Source organism: Pleurodeles waltl, chromosome 7 (genome assembly GCF_031143425.1).
Source record: "Pleurodeles waltl isolate 20211129_DDA chromosome 7, aPleWal1.hap1.20221129, whole genome shotgun sequence".
Taxonomy (NCBI): domain Eukaryota; kingdom Metazoa; phylum Chordata; class Amphibia; order Caudata; family Salamandridae; genus Pleurodeles; species Pleurodeles waltl.
In genome coordinates this window covers 98,991,909-99,018,074 of record NC_090446.1, presented here as the reverse complement: position 1 = coordinate 99,018,074, position 26,166 = coordinate 98,991,909, and the positions used below count along the sequence as shown (strand labels likewise).

At 44.9% G+C, this 26,166-nt stretch overlaps 1 protein-coding gene across 1 annotated transcript in view; it reads left to right on the top strand.

The window, feature by feature from the left end:
- The window catches only part of LOC138246855 (SUN domain-containing protein 3-like), a 73,486-nt gene extending 47,666 nt beyond the window's left edge, over nucleotides 1-25,820 (top strand). The window contains exons 6-9 of the mRNA XM_069201610.1: nucleotides 6,287-6,449; nucleotides 15,003-15,371; nucleotides 22,307-22,396; nucleotides 25,695-25,820. Coding sequence (XP_069057711.1) covers nucleotides 6,287-6,449; nucleotides 15,003-15,371; nucleotides 22,307-22,396; nucleotides 25,695-25,820 — 748 coding nt within the window. The remainder of the gene's footprint in view (nucleotides 1-6,286; nucleotides 6,450-15,002; nucleotides 15,372-22,306; nucleotides 22,397-25,694) is intronic.
- The last annotated feature ends 346 nt before the right edge of the window (nucleotides 25,821-26,166 follow it).

The following is a 26,166-nucleotide window of genomic DNA, read 5'->3' as shown; positions in this document are numbered from 1 at the left end:
TTGATGGTTCCGAGCAGAAGTATTTTTTGATATCTTGTCCTAGGATGATGCTTGAATCCTTCCAGCTGTGGTGGTAATCTCATACCTACCCAGCTCAGTGAAGAGCAGAGCAGAGAACTCAAGGCAATGAGTCCACAGGAGTGAGAGGTGATGGGCCTGGACCAGAATCCTTGATCCACAAGTCAATAGAAGTCAATTAGACCAATAAGAATGACCTAGAGTGAGACTACATAAATAAGTGACACTAGCACCCCAATGAGCAAGACTACTCCAGGGAGGCAGATACACATGAAATGAGTGAAACTGAATAGAAGTGTGACACTCACATGAAATGAGTAAGGCCAAGGTACGAAACTGACTGAGGGAGTGAGAATATGATTCAACACTGACATCCAGTGGGTGAGGTTGTAGCCCAGCGAGTGGAAACCGCACCCAAGGACAGAGTCTGTGCATGAGGCGTGTACTTAATGGGCTAAGGGATTCTTCAGGATTCACAAACAATTACAGAGGCTGTCATCTGAGCGATCCCCACATATGAGTGATGTTTTATCTCAGGAAGAGACTCTGGCTCACTGGTCGACACTGTGTCCCAAAACATGGGATTTGCACTGAGTTATAAAATGTGCAGAAAGTGTGAAAAAGTGTGAAACTCGTGCTCAATGTGAGAGATTATGTACTAATGTCTGCTCTAAGTGAGAAAATCTGTCCTCCAAAAAGTGAGACTTATAAACACTAAGGGTCTGATTTAGATTTCGGTGGATGGGTCACTATGTCACCAAGGTGATGGATATCCTGTCTGCCAAAATATAAATCCCATTATTTCCTATGGGATTTATATTTCGACAGATGGGATATCCATCACCATTGTGACAGAGTAACCCATCCACTGAAATCTAAATCAGGCCCTAAGATTGCTCTAGAAGAGAGATGCATACCCAATGAATGGAACCATGCTTACGCCATGATACTCGCACCCAATAAGTGAGGCTGTTGTGCTGGTTTCCATCTGCTGTCTCTGCCCTTTGTGCCTCAGCCTCTCCTATGTACCCTGTAAGTGAAAGCTTTTTGCTCTCTGCTCCTTTAATGTCTACTCTACTTTTTGAGCTCATGTCCAATTTAAGCAGCATTAGCCTCTAGCAGCCTTCCAAATGCAGGACTTCCCAGGATCCTTTGCTCCAGAGCCTTTACTTATTGATTTGAGTCACTGTCAATCACATCGTGGATCAGCCCTCAAGAATATTTCAGTCTCACAATTTTTCTGTTGGCTGTCTGCATATGTCCTTCTGACTCCAATGGAAATCATGAGAAAGCTTTGAAAAAAGTTTGCTAGTGGCCAGCACCACTGGGAATTGAGCATTGAAATAAATGTGCAAAAATTGATGCTACTCAGAAAAAGTGTTTTATTTTCTCTAGCATCCATTTTTTATTCAAATATTTGGCTACTCTTTAATACAATGTATGTGACGTTTGTGCAGTGAGCGCACCCCCACTTTGCATGGCATTCTAAGATCTAATCTGCTGGTCATTAAAATGCCTCTAAGGAATCTGAGTGCATAAGAGATGTGAGTCCTTTGTTTCATTTTTTATAAAATCATTTTATGGGGAATCTTTTGAAATTATAGTAAGTAACAACATTAAAAATAGGTTCATAAAAAATTCTTACAAAATGCTGAAGTAGGTGACTATTTTGAGAATGTTTTCTCATCAGTATATTCCTTCTTTATAAATTAATGTTTAAGGATAGAATTAAAAGACTATATTAGCACTTTTGTTCTTTAGGTATATTCACTATGATAAGTTATGTCTTCTTCTAACCACTTTTATGACTCACTTTAATATCCTGCGTGCACCAAAGAGACCCTGGCCTTTGCCGGAAGTATCTAATATTTTCTGTCTCATGACTTACTTTGGTTTCAATTTGAAAATGTGTTAAGCTAACGGGAACATTTCTTGGGGTACGTGCAGTTGAGTAGCTTTGTATCTCACAACTCTGTGCAGATTTTTTAAACATGTGTAGCTTCCGCAGTTAAAACAAATATTTGTGAGTTGCTTAGGTCAAGAGGGACATGGAGCCCCTTGGAAATCTTCTTACCCATTCACTGTTGGAAGCTGAGTGTCTGCCAGACAGAGGGCCTGATTTAGAGTTGGGCAGAGGGGTTACTCCGTTACAACAGTGACAGATATCCCATCCGCCAAAATCTAAATCCCATTGTGTCCTATGGGATTTAAATGTCGTTGGATGGGATATTCGTCATTGTTGTGATGGAGTAACTACCCCCTCCGCCAAACTCTAAATCGGGCCATGAATTAGTGGTCCCTGGCTAAACCTCCTATCCAAGAAAAATCCCAACTAGCTTGCTTGGCCCCACCATACCCTACCTGTTTACCACTAAAGCCAGTCAACCTTGCTCGTTCACGTCCCCACCCAACTAGGCCTCCAACCCCCAGCACTGCAGAGTTACCATCTCCCAATTGCAATGTGATGTTGGAAATCTGCACAAGCATATCTTTCCTTTGTAGGTCTGTCTTCTGTGATCAACCTAAAAAAGGTTTCAGGAGTACTACAGAGAAGGGCTTTGACTCGTCCCACAAGTTGGTGAATAGCCACACATGTTTTGATTGACACAGAAAACGTGCTTCCCCTCCACACAGCTGTGATTATTTTGTGTTTATTCAGTTGCATGAGCCAGCGGTCTGACTGCCCAAGAAGGCTCACTTACATGCATGAACCATCAAGCTTACAATGGAATCAAGCATTAACTTTTGGAGCTCGTACTTGACACTAATGATGTTCAAGTGTCTTAGATAAGTACATAAGTTTAAGTGTTTGTATTTCTCTGGCAGCAAAACAAATCCTCTTCTCTTTCCGTCATTAACTTTTGACTTCAAAGTGTTTGAGAGCATTAAGGGCTGCCCAGGGCTACCCTAATGTAAATGCATTTTGTACATCTGCTTTGACAGAGCAGCCATCATTAGACCACATGTGATAAAAAGCAGAGCTTTCAGAGTACTACTGAAACAGCAGCTTAGGCTGCACCAACACGTTGGTTTTCCTGAGCAGAGGATTTGATTGGGCTGACGTGTCCTTCCACTAAAAAACAGAGCTTGTATTGCACTTTTTGGCTTGCGGCTAAGATTATACTCAATAAGGCAAGACTGAGTTATGGCGGTAAGCCAATGATCATGGCTATATGCCTGATCTGTTTATTATGAAATGTTAGATAAAACGCAGTAGGCCTGAAGTATTTCTGGTGAAAAAAAAGATGTTAAAGTCAATAGGCATAAAATAGTGGCTTGTTATTTCTCGACATTAAAGCCTACAGATAAGTATTATGAAAAATTATGACACAGGTAGAAGGACTAGCTTATTTATGGTGAAAATCATTTGTTTAACCCAGTAGGCCTTTAACAGTTGGTTATTATCGCATTGTGTTATAGGCAATAGAAGATACTTTGTTACAAACAATCACAAATTACCATACTAGTCAAGTGTTTTGCCATTGGCCACCCACTCTGAAAGCTATGATAAAGCAAGTAGGCCTCACTTGTGTTAAAGGCAATAGGCTTTTAAAGGTGGATTGTTATTCCACTGTGCTAAGGCATGTAGGCAAGTATTTTTTTAGGTGTGTTTGAAATTTGCATAATTTGCTATAGTGCAATGTCACAAACTTTCTAGAAAATTATATGAAAACACACGTAATTCTGTAATATACAAAGCCATCATTCACCACTATATTTTAGTGAAAAATCTGTCCTCAAGTCAATTTTTGAAGCAAGGACACATTTTGAGCTAAACAATAGCCTGAAAAAACAAGTCCTGCAAACAACAGCTGCTTGTGTTCTGGCTCTTTCCATTGTTCCTGTGCTCCCATGTAATATTTTTCTGCAAATTACTGCGTAATTATGCAATATGGTGTAGTTGTGTCATTTTGGAATTTCGCATAACAAGCAAAATGTGAAATCACACGAATCACACGAGCAAAATAAAATAAAAAAATCTGGGCCTTGTATTTTGGTGCACAGAGTTTCGCAGATTACTGTATAGGCAAAGGTTTTGCTGACCCACCCAAACAAACCATGAAAATGAAAGCTCCCACAGATTACATTCGCAAGTAAGGATTTTGGGGCCAGATGTAGCAAAGGGTTTTTCCCATTCTGTATCAATGGGAAAATGTGTTCGTACATATGGCCCTTGGTGTGGTTACCCCTCTGTTAAACCATAGGGGCTGAACATTTCCACTGCAGTAATTCTTCTTAGGGTCTCTTTGAAACGCCTGAGAGGTTTAGTTGGCTGCCAGTATCTTGTAATAAAAGAAATCATGACATATTACATCCATATATATAAATATGTATCCATATTGATACATAGAGGTAATTTGAGTCAGTCTTCTTATGTAATTGGTCTGTCTGTGTCTCATTTAAACTTTACATCTATGTATGACAGCATACTTAATGGGGTAATGGTTCAGTCCACATCAGTCATTGACTCGCTGGCATTGTAATGCCAGCAGTGTGTGACCACACATGCACATCCACCAGAAAATGAGTGCACTTCAGTGTCAGGGCTGGTTGGCCAGACCTTCAGTTTTTCAGTTTTCTCCTTTCATGGCTCCTCTTTCATTTCTTTGCTTCTGCTTTTTCTTACAATGATACTACAGCTCTAGGCAGTGCTGATTCCTTGTGTGATGCTCTTTTCATCAGCAGTGCACCACATCCCACGTGACCACTTCATCTAAATCTGGTGACCATTATGGAATCTTGTTGTCCATAGTGTATCACTGCTTTTCCATTCCAAGATGGCCAACATATTGGATCTAAGTGAGGCGGCCATGCTGGAACTTTGAAACAATAGACTACTGTTGATTCCTCTGCAAGACAGACACCAGCTGCTATGTTTAGTTTCAACACTGAAAGCATATGTCCACTATGTTTAAATGGCAGCATTTTATCTATTTTTCTATTTGTATTTTAATTTATCTTGTATAGTGTGTTTTATCGTGGTTGTGTCAGAGTAAAAAATGAGTGACAGAGCGCATATATAATGAATTATTGACTGCCTAAACCATCAGTGACCTATTGCCATTGCCAGTGCTTGTTAAATTTCCTGTTCCAGCGGTGACATCCTGAAGCAGGAAATTGATTTGTTTTTGCATTACTCGTACAAACGAGACAAGCTCTGGATACTATTCTCATACCCAATTTTTTTCCCAATTATTGCGAGCTACCCGTGAGTAGCTGGTGTTCCCTTCAGATTTTGATGAAGAAATGTATCCATAGTGCGACTGGATTGTCTGATTCCTTCCTTTTCAACATTCAACATGTTCATTAACATTAGTACCTTTTGCTGCATATTCTTAATTAATCTCATCCCAATGCAATTACATTTATTAATTCCAATCAGGCTTGTGTTATGTGAAGCTTTATGAATAGTCTCAGCATTTTTTCTTTTTTATACTTGTGTTCTTTTAATTTATCTTGTATATGTTGTTGAAAGTGTGTGTTTTATCGCGGTTGCGTCAGAGTAAAAAATAAGTGACAGAGCGCATATATTTTTTTCAGTGTAGAATTTGGCTAAATATGTCTTAAACATTTACTTGGTGATTTCCACCTTCTTACTAGTGCTACAAAGGGCAAAATACAATTTGTGCCTAATTTCCACTAGTGCCCATTAGGAGAAGAGGGTAAGTTGCAGTGGTTTTTGTCTGAATAAGACTGTGGCCACCATGTTGAACCTGGTAGTAATTTCTCTGCTTAAATGTGCACTGATGATAAAGGTGTGTGTAAAAACTGTGCAATTAATGTTTGGCCATACAACCCTGCAGCCTTGAACAAATGTTGTTTGTGCTGTGAGTGTTTGAGAGCATATTCTACCTGCCCCTTATTACCCCGGGAAATTGCCATGAACCATCAACAGTGGAAGGTGCCTGTGCAAAATGGGAACAAATTATTACGCAAATTGAATGTAAACCCTTGACACATTATTCTGCATTATGGCTCTGATCTGTAAATGGGTTCCTAAAACACTTCAGTCAACTGGTGCCAAGGTGTTTTAGTTTAAGAATTTACAACTTGTGTTTAAATAATCCGATTAGTGTAAAATGTATTATTTCCTAGTGGTGCGTGGAGTTACATTGACTATGCTACAGCTACCTTAGATGCTCTTAGCACTATATCTCTCATCGATTTGAACGTTCATGGATCACGCTGGTCAAACCCGAGGGGGTGGGAGGAGGGAAATCATCCATCTTGCAAAAAACGTTTCTTTTATCCCCTTCTCCTGCACAAGGCATGACTACCGCCTACTGAATGGTCGAATCCACCCACTTCAAGCTGAGTTGGAAGGCCTGCAAGCAGAAATTGGTTTTATCCGGAAGGCTGCCCACGAAGACGCTAGCCATGTTGTGGAGCAAGCCCTAGAGAAGCAACGCGCCCTCCTGATGTCAGAGCAGGTAGGGCGTGACCTCTTGTTCACTCTGTAGGCACGCGCTTAGCAGTCCAGGTCCAGGTCAGACATGGTCTCATCACATGGATTCAGGACCACTCTCAGACAAACTCGAGCATGTTTAGACAACATGTGTGCAAACACATACACACAAGAAAACACAAATACATACACACATGCATGTGGCAAACAGGCAGAAACACACACTCCTGTGTGAGCACACAGAAACACACACGAATATAAACACATACATATAGCTATACACACAGAGCATTTGTGATTTCTAGAATGACTGTTACTGGTGGTAGGGAAACCGCAGCTTCAATTGTAAAATTAGTCACATTTCCAAGATTAGGTTAAAAAGGCAGCACATTTTAAAGTATTAATATGTCTGTTACAATGCAAAACTATTAGTAGGCAACTGGAATCAAGCAATGATGTACAGTTTTTCTCCATAGTCACGGATTTATTCCTCTTGCCAACTGCGCTAAGCTGCATAATTTGCCGATTTCGTCAAAAATAAATTTGTGGCTCAGTTGGGTCAAAGATGACCTTAAAAAGCATCACACCTGGTTCTGCAAACTGGGAAACCCTGTGCAAACGTTACCTGGTCAACTTTCAATTGCTGGTTGCTGTATTCAGGTGTTAAACTGGTAACTCTAATAATTCTGGAGGCTCTTTCTAAAATACACATCAAGTGTTGTTGTAAGGGGTGTTTGTGACTGGCTGCAGAACATGTGATACCCTTTTGTTGTCTGAGGGCATCAGAGAGCTGTGAACTATACAAGTGTTTAAAAAGGGTCTAAGAGGCCTGGTGAAATGCAGCTTAACGCCGAAGGAAGCAGACAAAATCAAAGAGAGACAAGGAGAGAAGAGACAAAAATGAACTGATAAGCATGAACCTCCAGATGCCTGCAGCCAAAAAAAGTACCAAAATTAGAGACTTTGTACAAACAAAATGATTTGTGAGTTTTCCCAGCAGAAGTCTCAGGTTCTCAGGCAGGTCGCTCCCCTCACCGCCTCACAGCCTCCAGCGTGACCGCTCTCGCTCCTGTGCCCTGTGCTCCTGTGCCCTGACTGCCTTTTCCCGCCTCCAGTGACCTAGCGCCAGCGCCCTCTTCGTTGTGCCCGAGTGCCTGTGTCCGCTCTTTCTTCTGTACCCCGAGTGCCTGTGCCCCTGGTATTGTTCCACTGTATTGTATTGTTTTTACCTTGTTTGCCCTTACCGTGTTCTTCTCTCTTCCAGCCTCGTCGCGTCACCCCATCGCCGCCCGTTCGTTTCCCGCCGCTACACTCCGGTAGCTCCGCCCCCTTGCTCCCCATTGGCCGCCCCGCTCCCACCTCCCAGCTGCTCCTCCCTCCCTCTTCCCCTCATATGGAGGCCGCGCAGCGGGCGCGCCGCTGGCGCGCCGAAGGCGCCCCAAAGGCAAGCCCGTCTGCGCCCGTCCGCGCCTGGACCGCGCCCAGCGCCAGACCCCCTGGCCCCCACTGCTGCGAGCCTACACGCCGGACCTACGAAGCCGCCACCCTCCTCGCACTCAACACCGGCCGGATCCCCGGGTGCTGCCGTGCCGCCCCAAGACGCACCCACGGACCCTTCACCTGCCAATCCTGCAAGTTCTCCTGCATCCAGACCCGCACCGCGCCCGCCAAACCAAGCACCAACAGCAACCACCTGAAGTGCATCCTGCTTAACACCCGCTCCATCCACAGACACGCCGTGGAACTCTGGAACCTGCTCGACACCACATCTCCAGACGTCGCCTTCCTCACAGAAACCTGGATGAACGCCTCCTCAGCGCCCGACATCGCCATCGCCATCCCGGACGGATACAAGATCACCCGGAGGGACCGCATCAACCAGACAGGAGGAGGCATCGCCATTGTCCACAAGAACACCATCCGCATCACGACCAACTCCGACGACACCCTCACAGCTGCCGAACATCTCCACTTCCAGATTCACACCGACCCCAAGACCACACTCAGAGGCACCCTCATCTATAGACCCCCAGGACCCCGCACACAATTCAGCGAAGACATCGCAGACTTCATCAGCCCTCACGCCCTCTCCTCCGCCGACTACATCCTCCTAGGGGACCTCAACTTCCACCTGGAGAACAACAACAACAACAACACCACCACCCTGCTGGACAACCTCGCCAACCTCGGACTCAAGCAACTGGTGAACACCCCCACCCACTACGCCGGACACACGCTTGACCCAGTCTTCTCCTCCAGCAAGTACATATCCTTCAGCCACTCCACCGGACTCCACTGGACAGACCACAGCTGCGTCCACTTCAGCTTCAGAAAAACCACGACTCACCACCACCCACAACAGGCTCCCCGCAGGAGCTGGAACAAGATCACCACCGACCAGCTCTCCACATCACTGAGCCAGAACCCTCCCGCCAGCTCAGCGGACCCCAACCAAGCAGCCAACAACCTTACACAGTGGATCACCAACTGCGCTGACAACCTCGCACCTCTGAAAACCCATCCCATCAGGCCCAACAGCAAGAAAGCCTCCTGGTTCAACAACGACCTCAAGAACTCCAAGAAGAACTGCCGCACCCTCGAGAGAGCCTGGCGAAAAAACCTGACTACAGACAACATGACCGCCCTCAAGTACGCGTCCCGTAAACACCACCAGCTGATCCACACCACCAAGAAGACAGCATTCAAAGAACGACTAGACAACAACGCACACAACAGCAAGGAACTCTTCAGCATCGTCAAAGAGCTCTCCAACCCCAGCGCCGGAAACAACGACATCACCCCCTCACAAGACCTCTGCGACTCACTCGCCTCGTTCTTTCACCGCAAGATCGCCGACATACACAACAGCTTCGGCGCACAGACCACGCACCCAACCACCAAACAGACGCCCCCCAACACCACCCTCCGCGCCTGGACCCCGGTCAGCACCGAAGACACCATCCATACGATGAACACTATCCATTCCGGATCACCAACCGACCCATGCCCCCACCACGTCTTCAACAAGGCCGACTCCGCCATCGCACCCCATCTCCGGGACATCATCAATTGCTCCTTCAACACCGCCACCTACCCGGAGAGCTGGAAGCATGCCGAACTCAGCGCCCTCCTGAAGAAACCATCAGCAGACCCCACCGACCTCAAGAACTACCGCCCCATCTCGCTCCTCCCGTTTCCTGCCAAAGTCATAGAGAAGACCGTCAACAGACAGCTGGCCGCCTTCCTCGAGACTAAAGGATCCCTCGACCACTCACAGTCCGGCTTCCGAGCCAACCACAGCACCGAGACCGCCCTCATCGCAGCCACTGACGACATCCGAGCCCTGCTCGACAATGGGGAAACAGCGGCCCTCATCCTCCTGGACCTCTCCGCAGCGTTCGACACGGTCTGCCACCGCACCCTAGTGCAGCGCCTCAGCAACATCGGAATTCAAGAGAAGGCTCTAGAGTGGATCATCTCGTTCCTCACCGGAAGAACCCAGAGAGTCCGCCTCCCCCCATTCAGATCCGAGGCCACCGAAGTCATCTGCGGCGTACCACAAGGATCTTCACTCAGCCCCACCCTCTTCAACGTCTACATGAGCCCCCTCGCAGCCATCGCACGCCATCACAACCTCAACATCATCTCCTACGCCGACGACACCCAGCTGATCCTCTCCCTCACCAACGACCCAGCCACCGCCAGAACCAACCTGCACGAAGGGATGAAAGACGTAGCCGAGTGGATGATGAACAGCCGCCTGAAACTAAACTCAGACAAGACGGAAGTCCTCATCCTTGGATCATCACCCTCTGCCTGGGACGACTCCTGGTGGCCCCCTGCCCTGGGCAGCGCACCCAAACCAACGGACCACGCACGCAACCTGGGCTTCATCCTGGACTCCTCCCTCTCGATGACCAGACAAGTCAACGCCGTCTCTTCATCATGCTTCAACATCTTACGCATGCTCCGAAAGATCTTCCGATGGATCCCCACCGAAACGGTCACCCAGGCACTCGTCACCAGCCGACTGGACTACGGTAACACCCTCTACACCGGAACCACGGTCAAACTACAGAAAAGACTCCAACGCATCCAGAACGCCTCCGCACGCCTCATCCTTGACATCCCCCGACACAGCCACATCTCCGGACACCTGAGAGACTTGCACTGGCTCCCCGTCAGCAAGAGAATCACGTTCCGCCTCCTCACCCACGCACACAAGGCCCTCCACGACCTGGGCCCCAGGTACCTCAACAACCGCCTGACCTTCTACACTCCCACCCGCCAGCTACGATCGACCAGCCACGCCCTCGCCACCGTGCCACGCATTAGAAAAGCCACCATGGGAGGAAGATCCTTCTCCTACCTGGCAGCCAAGACTTGGAACTCCCTCCCCATCCACCTCCGTCTGACCCACGACCACCTCTCCTTCAGAAAGCAACTCAAGACCTGGCTGTTTGAGCAGTAGCGGTCCCCCCTCCCCCACAGCGCCTTGAGACCCTCCGGGTGAGTAGCGCGCTATACAAATTTTTTGATTGACTGATTGATTGATTGAAGTCTCCTTGTTAGGCACTAGGGACTTTCTAAACTGATCCTAGCTTGAGAAACAGTGATGTGGTGTGATGTGTTCCCTTACAGTGACACGCCATAGGGGTGGGACAGAGCTTAAAATCTTATCCTTAACATACATGACTGTCGGTTTCCCAAAAGAGCTTTGCAGGCACCAGATCACAGTCTGATTTATTTCCTCATGCCTAATGGGCCGAATTGACGAAAACATCTAGGCCCTCATTCTGACCTTGGCGGGCGGCGGAGGCCGCCCGCCAAAGTCCCGCCGTCAGGTTACCGTTCCGCGGTCGAAAGACCGCGGCGGTAATTCTGACTTTCCCGCTGGGCTGGCGGGCGGTCGCCTTCAGACCGCCCGCCAGCCCAGCGGGAAAGAGGCTTCCACGATGAAGCCGGCTCGGAATCGAGCCGGCGGAGTGGAAGCTGTGCGACGGGTGCAGTTGCACCCGTCGCGTATTTCACTGTCTGCGCAGCAGACAGTGAAATACATTTAGGGGCCCTCTTACGGGGGCCCCTGCAGTGCCCATGCCTGTAGCATGGGCACTGCAGGGGCCCCCAGGGGCCCCGCGACCCCCCCTACCGCCATCCGGTTCCCGGCGGGAGAACCGCCGGGAACTGGATGGCGGTAGGGGAGGTCGGAATCCCCTCGGCGGCGCAGCTAGCTGCGCCGCCTTGGAGGATTCCAATGGGCGGCGGTACACTGGCGGGAGCCCGCCAGTGTTGCCGGTCCGACCGCGGCTTTACCGCCGCGGTCGGAATGCCCATTGGAGCACCGCCGGCCTGTCGGCGGTGCTCCCGCGGTCCTCCAACCCGGCGGTCATGGACCGCCAGGGTTGGAATGACCACCCTAGAGTCTACATGAATGGTGTTTGTTTGAAGATAGCAAACAGCCAATTGGAGCACTTCCCTGGATGGTGTCAGGAGTCATAAAAACACATGTTGCTAACATACAAGACATGACCTAATTGACTTTGTCACAAATTACAGGATTTAAACGTCACCTGTTGAAACACTGAAGAATAAGCCATTTGATTGAAAGAACCTTTATGGTTTGGTGCCTGTAAAACCTCTTTTACATTGAACATTGACTCCTATTAAAGGTCCAGTGTCACAGTGTGAGTGCTTGTAAGTGCTGGGAAATGATGCAACATGGAATCTTCTCCATCTGAAACAGGTTATACGAGTGTCAATGTCACCCTATCGACTTGTTCCCTGCTTTCTTGTATTGCGTCTCATCTGTGTTCTTTTCAACCTGCTCTTGATTATTCTCAAGTCTCTTCTTCCAGTGTTTTTGTGTCCGTATTCACTATCTCCCAGTGTTTCTAGCCTCAAGGATTGGCCTTTTGTGGTTTCCAGTCCACCGGCTTGCCTAACACGCCGTCACTCAAGGTTTTCTGCCTTCGATGCTCCCTATCCATGTATAATTCTTTCTCTGATTCTTTCATGACTCCATATTTCCCACCCTCCGAGCCTTTGTTCTGTGTAATGACAATGTGTGTCTGGCCAGTGATCAATATATCCCTCTCCAAAGTGTCTTCCAGTGTCGTAGGGGTATGTGAAACACGGTCAGATTGCAGTATTGCTTTGTCTCCAGATCCTTCCTCAGTCTCCTGGTATCTATGTCCAAGTCTGAGTGAATCTGTAAAGCAGTCAGAGTTCTTCGTCTTTGAATGCGGGTGTAGATGGTGGCCACTGGAGCTGGTGGTGGAATTGTGGATGAAGAAAAACCTTACACAACCTCAGACACGGTTTCAAGGTCTCTGAGATTTTCATAGCCAGCTCCAGTGGTAGGTCTAGCTCTCAAGTTCCACACTGCTGTGTCCTCTCAATCTCGAGCCCCTTTGTCTTGAATAAAGAGTTTTGGGGGTGCAAGTAGGCCTAAGGGCACAACGATAATCTCATAATTACGTGCAAAATGGAGAGGTGTTTACGTGCAAACCCCGAAATACCTTAACAATGAGCTCAAACTGGCTTTTGAAAAATTGTGCTCAAACTCAAAACCGTAACAACAGTATATAAACAGTAATTAAATAGCCAGTCAGGGCAATATACTTGCCCACATGGCGTTAAAATTACTTTCAAGAATTTAAAGTCAGATGCATCGCCTTTTCAAGACTACACAACAACAAAATGTGATGAGGACCAATCACAGAGACTTCTCACTGGGCATTTCCTCCCCTGACCCGAAACCCAATAGATGTACCTCTGCAAGGAGTGAGCTCAAAATGTTGTGAGTCATAGAGAGAGAGAGAGAAAGACAAAGAACATTAATAAAAACATCGAGACAGGGCAAGGGCGACTGGCCATGCATTAAAATTATTTACACTGACAAAAGCAAAAATACCCACAAATTGGTCATTAAATTCACTTTTTAAAAGGGTAAGGGTAAATTCAATTTATGTTCATTGACCAAAACAATAACAACAGTTCTTTATGAACAGTTTACTAAGCAACCCAGTTCAAAAGACTAAACTTGACCTCAAAAGCCATTCCTGTTTAAAGATCAAACAGCAATAAAAGTTAATTTTGACAAATTTAACAGCGTTCCTCAGCACAAAGGGCCTGATTCACAAACTGCACTTTGTTGTATGTTTTGTAGTTCAGTAGTAGTACTACTTACTACAAGTATTATTTGCAAACTGCCTTTTTGTAGTAACTTAAACTTCTGAATAAGTTTACTACTTTTTGTTTTTCGAAAACTGCACTTTTGTAACAACTAACACATTTGTAGTAACTCCCGCCCTCCTTTATTTTCTATGGAATGTGTTACAATACCAGTGGGGGCCATGTGTAGTGCTGGACGTAGTCAAAAAGTGTAAGTTACTACAAAAGTGAAGTTTGAATACCAAAAGTATTACACTTGCTCGAAAGTGTAAGTTACCTTTGTGAGTTGGCCCCAAAGTGGTTAACTTAGTTTCAGGCCATTCTTCCTTTCTCTAGATCCCACAGATAAGACTTCAAGAAGCAGTTTGAACTGTATCTTCTTCATGCAGGAAGGATGTTTCTCTTTGCTTGCTGATAAACAAGAAGCCTCTTGCACATTGGCTGGATGCTTGCGCGTGACACATGAGCGACACATACGAACAAGTGCTAGAACCTTCTCAGTGATTACTTTCAGGGTTTTCAGTGTACATACTACTTGAGGGAAAGCGTTTTCTACTTCCTCTGTGGGACTCTTTTATTGCAGGACATGGATTATTTCAGGATTTTCAGTGTACATAGGTTGCCAGAGGAACGGATTATTACTTCCGCAGAGGACCTCTTTTATTGCAGGACATGGATTATTTTCAGGATTTTCAGTGTACAAAGGCTACTTGAGGGAAAGGTTTTTTGACTTCCTTGGAGGGCCTCTTTTATCAAAGGACGTGGAGGCGTAATGGGTGCTTGTCCTAGACATAGATGATCACTTTTCCGTTTCACCTTTCATCAGATCTTGCGTGGTTGGTGAGCCTCTGGCGTGTTACCGTATGGTTGGAAACTTGGGTCTAGTGTAGAACCTGTCTTCTCAATAGACAGGACAAAGATGTTGACTGTAAGTGAGAACATATTGCATGGATTCATGTTAACCTTGGCTGTGTAGCAGACTGGATTTCTATTATAGAAGTGGTAGCTATGTTTTATGTATCCAGTAAGAGGTTCTGAATTACAATACAATATCCCTGAAACAAATATGACACTACTCATAATGAGGCCTTAAAAAGTAAATAGCGACTTGTCATTGAAGTGTAATGAGTGGCGGACATACTTTTTCAACTTCCTCGTAGAGGTGAATGGCTCTCTTCCTTCTTGATGTCACAAGGGCGAGAACTGTACTGCCCTGTTCCTCCCCTGGGCATCTTCCAGCCCCGAAAGGAAGAGAACTTATACTTAGCCTGAGTAAATGAGGACTTTGCTGTATGGAGAGTTGATATTAATAACAATGTTGTTGTCGCAGTAAACACTCCAGTGACCTTATAAGTCCACCTACCCTCTCCTCTTACACCTCTTTGCTCTTTCCCTCTTCCCGCAGCAAGTCTTGGGGATGGTGAACAGCGCAGTGAAGAAACTGCAAGAAGATGATACCCAGGTGCCAGACTATGCCCTGAAGTCTGCTGGTGCCAGCATTTTGAAGAGTAAGACCTCGGAGAGTTATGAGAGTAATACCGCCCAGATGCTCTGGCACAATTTTGTCTTGTGGAACTACTCACCAGATCCAGACATAATCCTTCAGCCAGACGTGCACCCTGGGAACTGCTGGGCCTTCCCTGGCGCGGAGGGCCACGTCACAGTGAAACTCGCTGAGATGATCTGCCCAGTGGCTGTGACATTACAACACATCCCAAGAGCCATCTCTCACCCCGGCGACATCACTAGCGCCCTTAAGGACTTCGCTATCTATGTAAGTCACAAAGTTAGGGTACACTGGGCAGCACAGGTGCTAGGGAAACATCTCCACAATAGAGGGGTTCTTAGGGAAGGTGTGATGCCTGATAAGCATTGCAGAATGATGATACCCTAATGGGGATGACTTGTTGCAAGTGTATGTGTGGGGCAGTGAACTGAATACCTAGACTGCATAGTCTTGATTCTACCCCACGCCTCTTTCTTCTACCACCCTACACACCCAGACTGTTTAGCTCATTCTTGCAAATTCATTTTCATCCTTTTGTTCTCACTTTTTCACTATTTTCCAATCTTTTTCTCCTCTCTTTCTCCCTTTTCTGCCTTTCTTGCTCTGGATGAAAGTTTGATGATGAAAAATAAGTCTTGGTGCTCAAAAATGAGTGTTGTTGCCTGCCACCTGCAACCTTCGTTAAAAATTAACCACTGTGTCCAGCACTGAAAATGGAAAAATGTACTCCTGGAGCCATAAATTAGGGAACAAAGGAGGCAGCAGAATGGGTACAGAGTCACAAGCGGATGACTCATGAAAAGCAGAGACTGACAATCAACTCACATTTATTTTTTAAAGCTCTGCCCCCAAAATAATTGGTATCCTGGCCAAATGGATGGCACTTCTGTTCTGCCTTACTTAATTGGTCACAAACAGACTGTATGTTAAAATATGTTACAAGCTTAAGATGCCTGCCCCAGAGAACTTACTGTACCCTATAAGTTCCAGGGTATCATAGCCTTGGTATTTGGCAGCCCTGGCATTCGGCAGTGGTGGAAGCGCACCCCTTAAAAAAACTGTGGTTAATGATATTGTATAAGGCTGAGTATGGTGTTACACACAACGCCCCACCTAACCTCTAAAGGTACCCTGCAGCAGGTGCATTGGCTTCTAGGGGGCGACAGAAGTCACCCACTTTTCCTTTCCTGTTGTCGCAACCTGCCAGAAGCAACTGCTGGATGTTTTTCCCATGGTACCTCTCTTGGTAGTGGAAGAGCGCTGCACGGCGACTGATGTACAAATTGGTAGTGATTACATAGGTATGTGTAAAGTGTTCTGCAAAAGTAAAAAAATGCATTTTAAAGAAATGACTTGTGTATTGAAAAAGTGAAGGATTAGCAACCTAAAAATATGGATTTACAAAATTCAGTTTGCAAAAATTTGCAAAGAGAGTACCAGCATGGCACTCACGATGCGAAGTAGGTGCAAAGTATATAAGCAGAGACATTCTCATACCTGGGATATATTGTCAGTCGTCTCCCCCCCCCCCCCCCAACCCCCCAACCCTCCCCGCAGGCTCACAACTGTAGACAACAGGACATCTTTGGCAATTTTTAAAGCCATAATTATCCTTGAATAATGTATTTCTGCAAGACAACTCAGCAATAGTTATTTTTCCAAACGATTATCTTGATAGCAAGTAATTACTGCTTAAACTTAATTCATGTGAGGGAAATAGTACAGCAGTAAATGCAGTACATAAAATATTGCAATCTCTCCAGTAAAGGTCTTCTACATATTGCATGGAAACTATAATTAATACTGTTGAGATTTTAATATTTGATGTATTCCATGTGTAGAGCTGGCACTGGTACAGCCCTGAAATGTGGGTGATGGGACCACTAGAAAACAAACAGGTTTCCCTGGGCTTGCGGCACCCGACCAAGTGCTTTGTCCCGCCCCATCTCCTGCGCAGGGTGTCAGCCTGACTAGGGTCTAGGCACAACTTGGCTAGGTCTCAGTCGACTGGTGCAGAGGCTTCGGGAGCTTAAGAGAAACCTGGGGTGTGAACCCCTGCTGAAAATGTTTGGCTTCCTTTGGCCTAGAAGGAACAAGTGGGATCTGGGCCTTTTAAATACTTTGTAGTTCCACTCAGGCTGCCAGATTTAATGGCTCTCCCACTTCCTTGTTCCAGGGGGTATCTGCTCAGCAGCAGGCAGTTTCCTCTCTTAAAAAACAAAAAGTTACCACTGCTCATGACACCAGTTCCAGTTCTTTACCTTTTAGCATCATTTGACTTATTTGAGATATCTCTGCCTGGCGGATATATAGGTGAATGGGCTATGAGGACTTCTCTGATTACTCACTCTTTTTTGTGCACACACACTGAGCATCCCCTAGTCCTTGTGGTCAGGCTGGAGCTGTGTAGCTGCCAGTCTTAGTCCTTATTACAATTTGAACATCTGTCTGTCCAATACCTTCACCCACAATACCACTGGGCGCTCAGCCCCTTAACACAATAATCACACCTCAGTGACCATGTATGACTTGCAAACAGTTCCCACATAGGCACACACCAAAAACAGCACCCTTCCACCCATCCTACATGGGGTAGCTTGCTCTCCTTATGGGTAAGCCCTTCGGCCCCCCACGTAGGTGTGGTAAGCGCTATACAAATGATATACAATACAATGCAGAACCTAAGAGAAGAGTAAAACAAAGGCCTGGGTGAATTGCAGACCACAAACACCCTTTAGGCATGGATGGAAAATCTGTGATCTCAAATGATAAAAACAGTTCTTTCTTCCATCACACAGTTCTCTCATAAATTGAGAAGAGTTATCTTCAGTGCCTTGGCCTGGTCTGAAACCTGAGTGCATCTCTCCTGGCAGGGAGATGACCTGTAGTGCAGCAAGGATGCAATGGGCCATAATGCAAGAAAATGGCTTTCCTCCTAGCTGTTTTAGTTGTAAACGATTGCCATAATCGGGGTGAATGGGGTCCTTCATGTTCTTGGCCTTTGGTGCCACTGCAGTTGCTGCGTTAATCATAGCTATGGCCCTTGAGATCTCTATCCAAGTCATTATAGACACTGTTTCCAGTCTTGCACTTTTGTGTGATAGTCTAATGCATTTTGGGAGTTGTAGTCTTGTTTTGCTTCCATTGAACCAATTAGACTCACACAGCTACAATCAATGATTTGTAGGTGAAGGATTTAAGAATGGTACATGGTATATGGTATCCTGAACTGAAGAGATAACATTATTTTAAGCATGAGTACTTGAAGGATTTAGATGTGCCTGTGTTCTCTAGCATGTTTGGAAAGGTTTAGTTAGCTCGAACAAAAACAGATAACTGAGTGTTTTCAATTTTGCTAAAGCATAGCTAAAATCTGCTTGACCCCCACTACACATTGGATTTTGGTGGTGGGCTGGACATTCTCTTCCAATAAATCAAGACAGCCAGTGGAACCCCTCCCCTGGCACGTAGTAAGTGCGGAGCAGGGGAAGGAAACAAGAGGGGCAGGCAATGAGCAAAATTTAAATTACAGCGTTGCAATTCTCGTAATTGCGGGATTTTCTTGTTGCTTTTGTTGCAACAAATTCCCAAGATTATGTCATTATGCCAATTGTATTATTATGCTTCTGATCATGGTAAAAACGCAGCGCAGGAGCATGGGAGCAATGCAAACAACCATAGCACAAGCGGCTCTTGTTAACAGCACTTGTGTGTTTTTTACACTTTTTTTTGCACACAAAATATATCCTCGCAATAGGATGCATTTGGCACTGAAATATAGGTCTAAATGATGGATTTAAATTTGGAGTAATTTTCCTGAAATTTTGCCTAATTAAGCAAAAGCAAATTATGAAATTTTCAGACACCCCTAAAGATCAATCTGGGTTCAGGAGCTAGGTCAGCAGGGGACAGCGTGGAGCTGGATAGGGGAGGTGGGGCAGGATCCAGTGTGGGTGTGAACCATTGCTGCAGCTGTCGACCAGGAAGAGTAGATGGATATTTGCTGAATGGTTTCCCATTGCTGCAATGAGATGCTGAAATTGTCTCTCCTTTGTAAGCTTCATATTCTGTGGTGCTGCCAACTTTAAGAATCTTGAAGAATCTTGTGAGGACTTTGCAGCTTTTACACGCCCGTAGCTTTAGAGAATTATTAGAGTTGAACTTCTGTAATCTTGTATTGGGATCTGAGGAAGAACTGTACACCTATTTCAACAAAGTGAGGTGCAAAATCAATATCCTAGTACCTGTGACAAGCTGTGAGGACTCTCTTGGGCTGTGTGTATCTGACCTCTACAAATGATTCAGTATTTTCCAGAACAATTACAGATGGGTAAAAAGCAGATTTAGGGGTCAAGATATTGGAATTTTTAAGAATATTTTAAAATAGCTGTTTGGCATTTTTTTGGGGGGAAGCACAAAACAGCTGAAAGCAGGGCTATTTGCAGTCATTTCTGGGCCCTGCGCCCCAACTACTAATCCCACCTCCTCCTAGAGAATAAGGCCCTCATTATAAGGCTGATGGGTAATAGACAGGTATTTACCACTCTAAATGCCAATGGGATGCTACCGCATATTCCACCTTCACACTTAGGCTGCATCACTAATGCATTGAACACAACATTCACTGTCCAGGGAGATGGGCCAGTATCACAGAAACTGTAATATGGCCTTAAGTCTAGTAGTGACATTTTTTGCTGCTGAATCAGGAAACCTTTGTTGTAATCCCAGCTTCCCCTTTTGCCCACAATTGGGTAACTATGGACAAACTACTCTATCTTTTTATTTCTTAGTTCCACATTGTGTACATATCAGGAGCATTTATCTTGCACAGGGTTTAATTTGGACTTTTTTGCAAGTTCAAAACCCAATTACATATTTCCAGTCACATAACCAACACACAGGCCAGAAGAGCAAGGAAGGCTGCTCTCTCAATGCGAGTCTCATCCCTCTCGGTTTCACCAGGGGTCACCACCTACTTCCAGGTCATTACGGACACAGGTTCTAGTGCTGGACTTTTGTGTGATGTCCTTATGCATTCTGGATATTGTAGTCTTGTTTTGCTTCCCTTGAACAAATTAGACTTCTACACCTCAAATCAGTGATTTTTAGTTGAAAAAGGTTCAGAACTGGAGACAACATCCATAGTAACCTAGAGTTAGGTTGGAACCCTAGTTTCAGCAGCCACAAAGAGGAACGGGATGTTGTGACCATGAGAAGGAGCTGGACTGGGGTGGTTAGATACAGGTCACGTGAAAGGGGAGCAACCCCTGTGTACCAGGGGTGGCAAGTGTAACCAGCTACACTGACTCAACCTAGATAACCTAGATGCCCTAGAAGCTGGCAGGGACAGCCTATGTGGAAGACTAGAGGTAGTGGGGTCAGATGAGTTGAGAGAAAGAGAAAAAATAAAGTGCATTGGTCACACAACAGAGTGGCCACAGTGTGTATGAAAGGGTAGTGACAGTCTGTGTAGAAGGTATGGCTGACGGGACAGATAAAGAGAAGGAGGGTGATGGGGCACAGAAAAAAGAGCCATGTGACCACAAGCACAACAAGGAGATAATGGCTATATCAAAGCAAGCATTGGCAAAGTCACTAGGTTGGGCTTTAAACACCAACCTTTCGGCTTTGTCAGTGATTGTTTTGTTTTGTCAAGGATTTTGCAAAGCTTTATTGTTGGGGAAGCTGCTGGGGCCTTGTCACTTTAAAACAAAAAAAAATGGCTAAAAGCAAAATACTTTTGTCTCAAAAAGCAAACATTGCCATAATAGCGCCCTAGCACTTAAGGGAGCTACTTTGTGTGTTGATATGCTCCTTCTGAAAGGGCAGAATGCCGTCACATTGAAATTATCCAATGGCAGAAGAGGGTGACCGATTTCCCCATGCTGTATGCTGTAGTGGGTGAAAGAAAAATAAGAATGGCACAATAACACATGGATTTTAGACGGTAGGCTGAAGGCAATGTAAGTATATTATACATATAATTTTAGTGAAATCAAAAAGTCTTGGCTAACACAAACCCTAAAATGGTGGCAGGCTGTGGTGGAGAAGACGAAGGCAGCTCGGAAGCTATGACCAGGGAGCAGGAGTGATAAGAGATATTGTGATATTGTGGCCACACAGCTTCCAGCATGCTACTTAGCAGGCACCCAGAGACCACAGGATGAAGGGACGTTGGGGAGCAGCAGAAACAGGGTAATGAATGGCCGCCATAGGATCACCTTCGGCTATGCATGCAAAGATGACCTCGATGTCTTGTAAAATGAAATGTCTGTAAGCTATGGTGTTTGAAATGAAATTAAAATTAATATTTTGCCTGTAATCAGTAGACTTGGTCCTTCATGAAGGTGGGCAAAATTTCCTGACTTCTCACAACGGCAAATACTTGCATTGCTACACACAAAGGACAATTAAACATCTGAAAAGTACACTGAATCATTGCACATTCGAATCCTTGTTCCATAGAACAATCGTGTTTTGATTTGTGCTTTTCACTGCAGCAGGCCTTTGAAAAATATTTTGGTCAGGACTTAAAATTCAAGCCAGACATATTGGCTTTGTCAATGCTTGTTTATTTTTTGGTTCACCAGCAGGCACTTTAAAGAAGCTAGTGACATTTTAAAACAAAGTATGCATAGTTGCAAAACATTTAGCCTCCTAACAGTTCACACCTTGATAAAACAATACCACTCAATATTGTGCTTTTCTACGATTCTTAGTTTCTAAGATTCTTAGTATATGGTATAACCCGAGGTAAGCCACATAGTCTAGTGTGCAGCTAATTCCACAAAAATAACACGAGGGAGATACCATTGTGGAACGCATTAAACTGCGCAGCAATACATTGTTTTCAGAGGCTGATGGGGATTGTGATATCGCTCATAAAGTGGCTCACTAATGGGCTTCAGTCACCTGTTCTGAATTTGAGGAGGGTGTGTGAAGATATCTGTAATATAGCATGATATAACATATGGTCACCTCAGCCGCCATTCTTCGAATTGCAGTACGATGGGCATAAATCAGATAACAGTAATCCATGTTATTTGCAGCGCTATAAAGCAGCCAGACTGTGCTGGCAAGCACTATTTAAATAAAAATAATGCTATTCACTTCAAATTGAGCATACTGAACATGACAATATTGCAACAGCATTACATAGCGCTTGAAGTCGTGTCTAACTATCGCTCCTGATCTCTTGCCAGGCATTAAACGAGGGCACAGAGGAGGCAGCATTCCTTGGGCAATTCACCTACGACTCTGAAGGACATCCGATCCAGACCTTCAAGTTGGAGGTACGTAAGGTATTATGTGAGTCGTCAGGTAGTGTTAGGCGCAAAGTATTGAAACAAAGCGATGATTGCTAGGGCAGTGATGTTGCACTAAGCCCCAGGTGTGCACCATGGTGAAATATAATTCATGCATTTAAAGAAACCATTCATAGTTGGGTGGTACCAGGTGTGAGGACAAAAGACTCTTCTTGGAGTGCAAAGAACATATGACACAAACACTTTAATTAGCCCCAAAGCCATGTCTGGTGTATAAATATTTTCATGGACCTGTGAAATGCTAATAAAATGAACACTCCCCATCAAACAGGTGTGTAACATAAAATGATGGGGGCACCCCTACAGAATATTTTGACCTGCCCCTGATATGCCCATATTTCACTGATATTTATTGTGCTGGGGCTATCTGGAGGCCACTGAAGGCTAGGATTCCACCTGCACCACAGGGTCTGCAGGGGTTTGCGTTATGCCCCTGCTATCGGATAATAATGTTTTCATTTTACAAGAAAATCACTAGAAATTTAAAGGAGGTGCTATACCCCCTTCAACACTGAAAGATGTTTTATTTGGTCCTCGTGCCTTTTCCTCTGTGATTTTAGCCTTGAGATCCCTTTCTAGAGTGACTTCACATGCCAGTTTCATCACAAACGTCTGCAACACTCTGGTACTATAAGGTGCTGATAGGCCTCAAGATGAGTGGTGCACACTTGGTGTACAACAGTCTGCCATCCAAGAAGACTCTTTGGTGCCAAATCACTTCTTTGCCAACCTCCTCCTGTCTCTCCCTACTCTTTACTTATGCCAACTTGGCTTTCTCCACTTCAAAGTCCATCACCTTAATCTGGAGAGCGATCGCATCTGGGATGAAGTTGCTGTGCTGAGGCCACAGAGTTATAATAGTATAGATCTGCCTCTTGAGGGGTCTCCATTCTGCTTGACCTTGGTCCCGCGACAGTGACTCCAAGGCCCCCAATTCACATAGGGTAGTAATTCTCACTTTCAAAATTACTGATACTGTTGGAAGTGACTATTGCAGGAGGTGGGAATATCGTCGTATTCTGAATTTCCCCCTGAGCAGTCCTAAGGAATGGGGAATTACCATGGGAATTGGGACAACTGCAAATTTCTTATAGCAATTTTCAATTCTTGGGCAATTTCCCACATAGACATATGAGCAGATTTTACCTAGTGAAATGTCCACATGAGAAAAAGGCAGAATGCCATATTCCAGTGAGAGTTGCAATTCACAATTCGTCCGCAAACCCTATGTTCAGGTGAATCAGGGATTCCTGTAAACGGATGGAGGCATATCAGCACTGGCTTGTTACCATTTATCGTAAGCTGCGTGAGTTGATATTGTTCTTTCTGCTTTTCAACATTCCTGGCCATCAGTACAGTTTCTTTTATTTTCACTATCTGATTCATTCCTACTATCGAAGACACTAAGAGCTGAATTATATTGGGCTAAAATAACTTGTTCTCTGAGATCCAGTCACATATCTGTAACGCTAGCCCCAGTGATAGGCTTTTCGCCCAACTCTTGTAGCTGCCTGGATATCCTTGCAATAACCATGAAGAGATTTTCAGGTGTTCTCCACTAACCCAGAACCTTGTTACTCGGTCTCTGTGGCAGAGTTTGCCCGATAAGCCTTCTTTACTCTTGAGGTATGTTGGTCAAGCAGTAAATGTCTACACAAAGGTGGTGGAGTAAAGGTTGAGTCGAGACAGTGTATAATACGATTGTTAGTGTGGCAAGAAAAAGGGGAATGATGAATAACAGTTTAAAAAGGTCAGCATATACTTACATGTACAATAGAAATCATTGTCAAACAATACAACTACTGACAAAATAAGCAGCAATCGAACACTTTGAAAGGGAGCACCCGTTATATGAAATATCTATTGCTCACGATGACCATTGCATCACAAACACTGCACTGTTTGTATAAAGTTGCAAAATCAAGGTAACTTTTTGGATACTGTTACCAACCACTAGCAATTCATAGTCAGAAGAAATTTTCCGGCAATCTAGATTCCAATTGTGAAATCTGAAAAGGAAGTAACAGGATCCTACAGTATAAGATTAAACTATCCTAGGCACAGAGTGATGGAACCAGGAAGACATCCACTTCTTCTGGGTTCATGCTAGGGTCCACCAGTCCCTCGAAAAATGGAATCTATTGAGGTGGGGCTTTTAGCAACTGCAGGTCAATGGCTCAACAGCCAAGATGCAGAGCAGAAGCGGGATGGCCTGACATGTATAAGGGAACACACATGGACCCTACAAATGGAGACAGCAGGGTCTGTATCTTACTGCCCAAAGCCAAAAAATGATGAAACGCCTGTGCTCACACAACAGTGAGAAAAGGCTAGTGGGTACCAGGAAATGGCGAGTGGGCTGGTGCCCCTCAAAGGTCAAGAAAAATAGTGAAGTAGACGTTAGAGTGTGGTGGGGGTGCTTAGCAGCGGAATCACCTTTCGGCTCACTTGTACTTGTGGATGATACTGTCCTTGGCTGGCCTCAACCGGGCTCTGGTGAGGGTTGGAGAGGGCTTCTCGGTGCTCTTTTCTGCAGCTATGAACACTAGGGCTGGACAGGAGCTTTCACATAGCCAAGGCCAGAAGCATGGCATGTCAGCAGCTACAGCAGGGTATCAGGCTTAGTTGTAGCCTCGAGCAAGCAGGCAGCATGTAGTTTCCCATTCAGAAAGCACTGCAGTAGGGTTCACATGGTTGTAAGTCAAAGTAGATGCCTAAATTAGTTGCAAGCTTCAGCTTTCATTTCCAGTTGATGGGAGCTGGCCAACAGCACAGGCCAGATATGTTAAGCAAATTACATAGCTGGGGGTATTTCCTTCACATCACAGAGGGTATATCTTGATTGGGAATATTGTCACATGAGTGATATTTCCATTCCCATTTCAAAGAGCATTGCCAGTGACTTAGTTGAGATTATTTGTATATAGAGGATATTTACAACCTCCAGGCTGATATTTCAAGTCCCATATTTGCACTCATATGGCAGGGGTATTTTCAGTCTGATGGTAAGGGTGACATTTTAAGTTGGATGGCAAACTAGTGCCAATAACATGGCATGGGATTGCTCCATTGTGATGTATTATTATATATATTTTTGCAACACAAGCATGTTGAATGAATCGTCAACGCAATGAAGGTGAGTTTCCCACTGACAATGACACTGATCATCCATCTTCTTATTCCCATGTGGAAAGCTTTGCAGAACAAGCTCCCCTTTTTCTAGTAAGCATGGTAATGCTATTTTTTCTTTTTCGTCCATTTCCAGGAACAAAATGCTGACATCTTTAAATATATCCAGCTGAAAGTGCTAAGCAACTGGGGTAACCCAGAGTACACCTGCATCTACAGATTCAGGGTCCACCGGGAACTGCCAAAACATGTGCAGACTTAGAAGACTTTAGAAAATAATGTCCGGAACGATGAAAAGCAAAACGCTTTAAACTTGAACCAAGAAGATAGTACTAGAAACTTACAGGATAAGGGTGTACACTTAAAAAAACATTAAAATTCCTTTTCTTATTTACCCATCAGCTCTCACTTGCATTTTTTGATTAGTGATGACTGCTAAGAACATATGTGGTCTGCTTGTCCATGAATTTGTGTATTGTACAGAATATTTGAATCATGTTAATATTTAGAAGGAATTTTTAAACAAAGACCCTATTGTATAAAGCCTTTACAAATCAAAATTCAGTCGCAAAATGAATTGTTAAACATGTCTCAGTGGTTTACAGAAC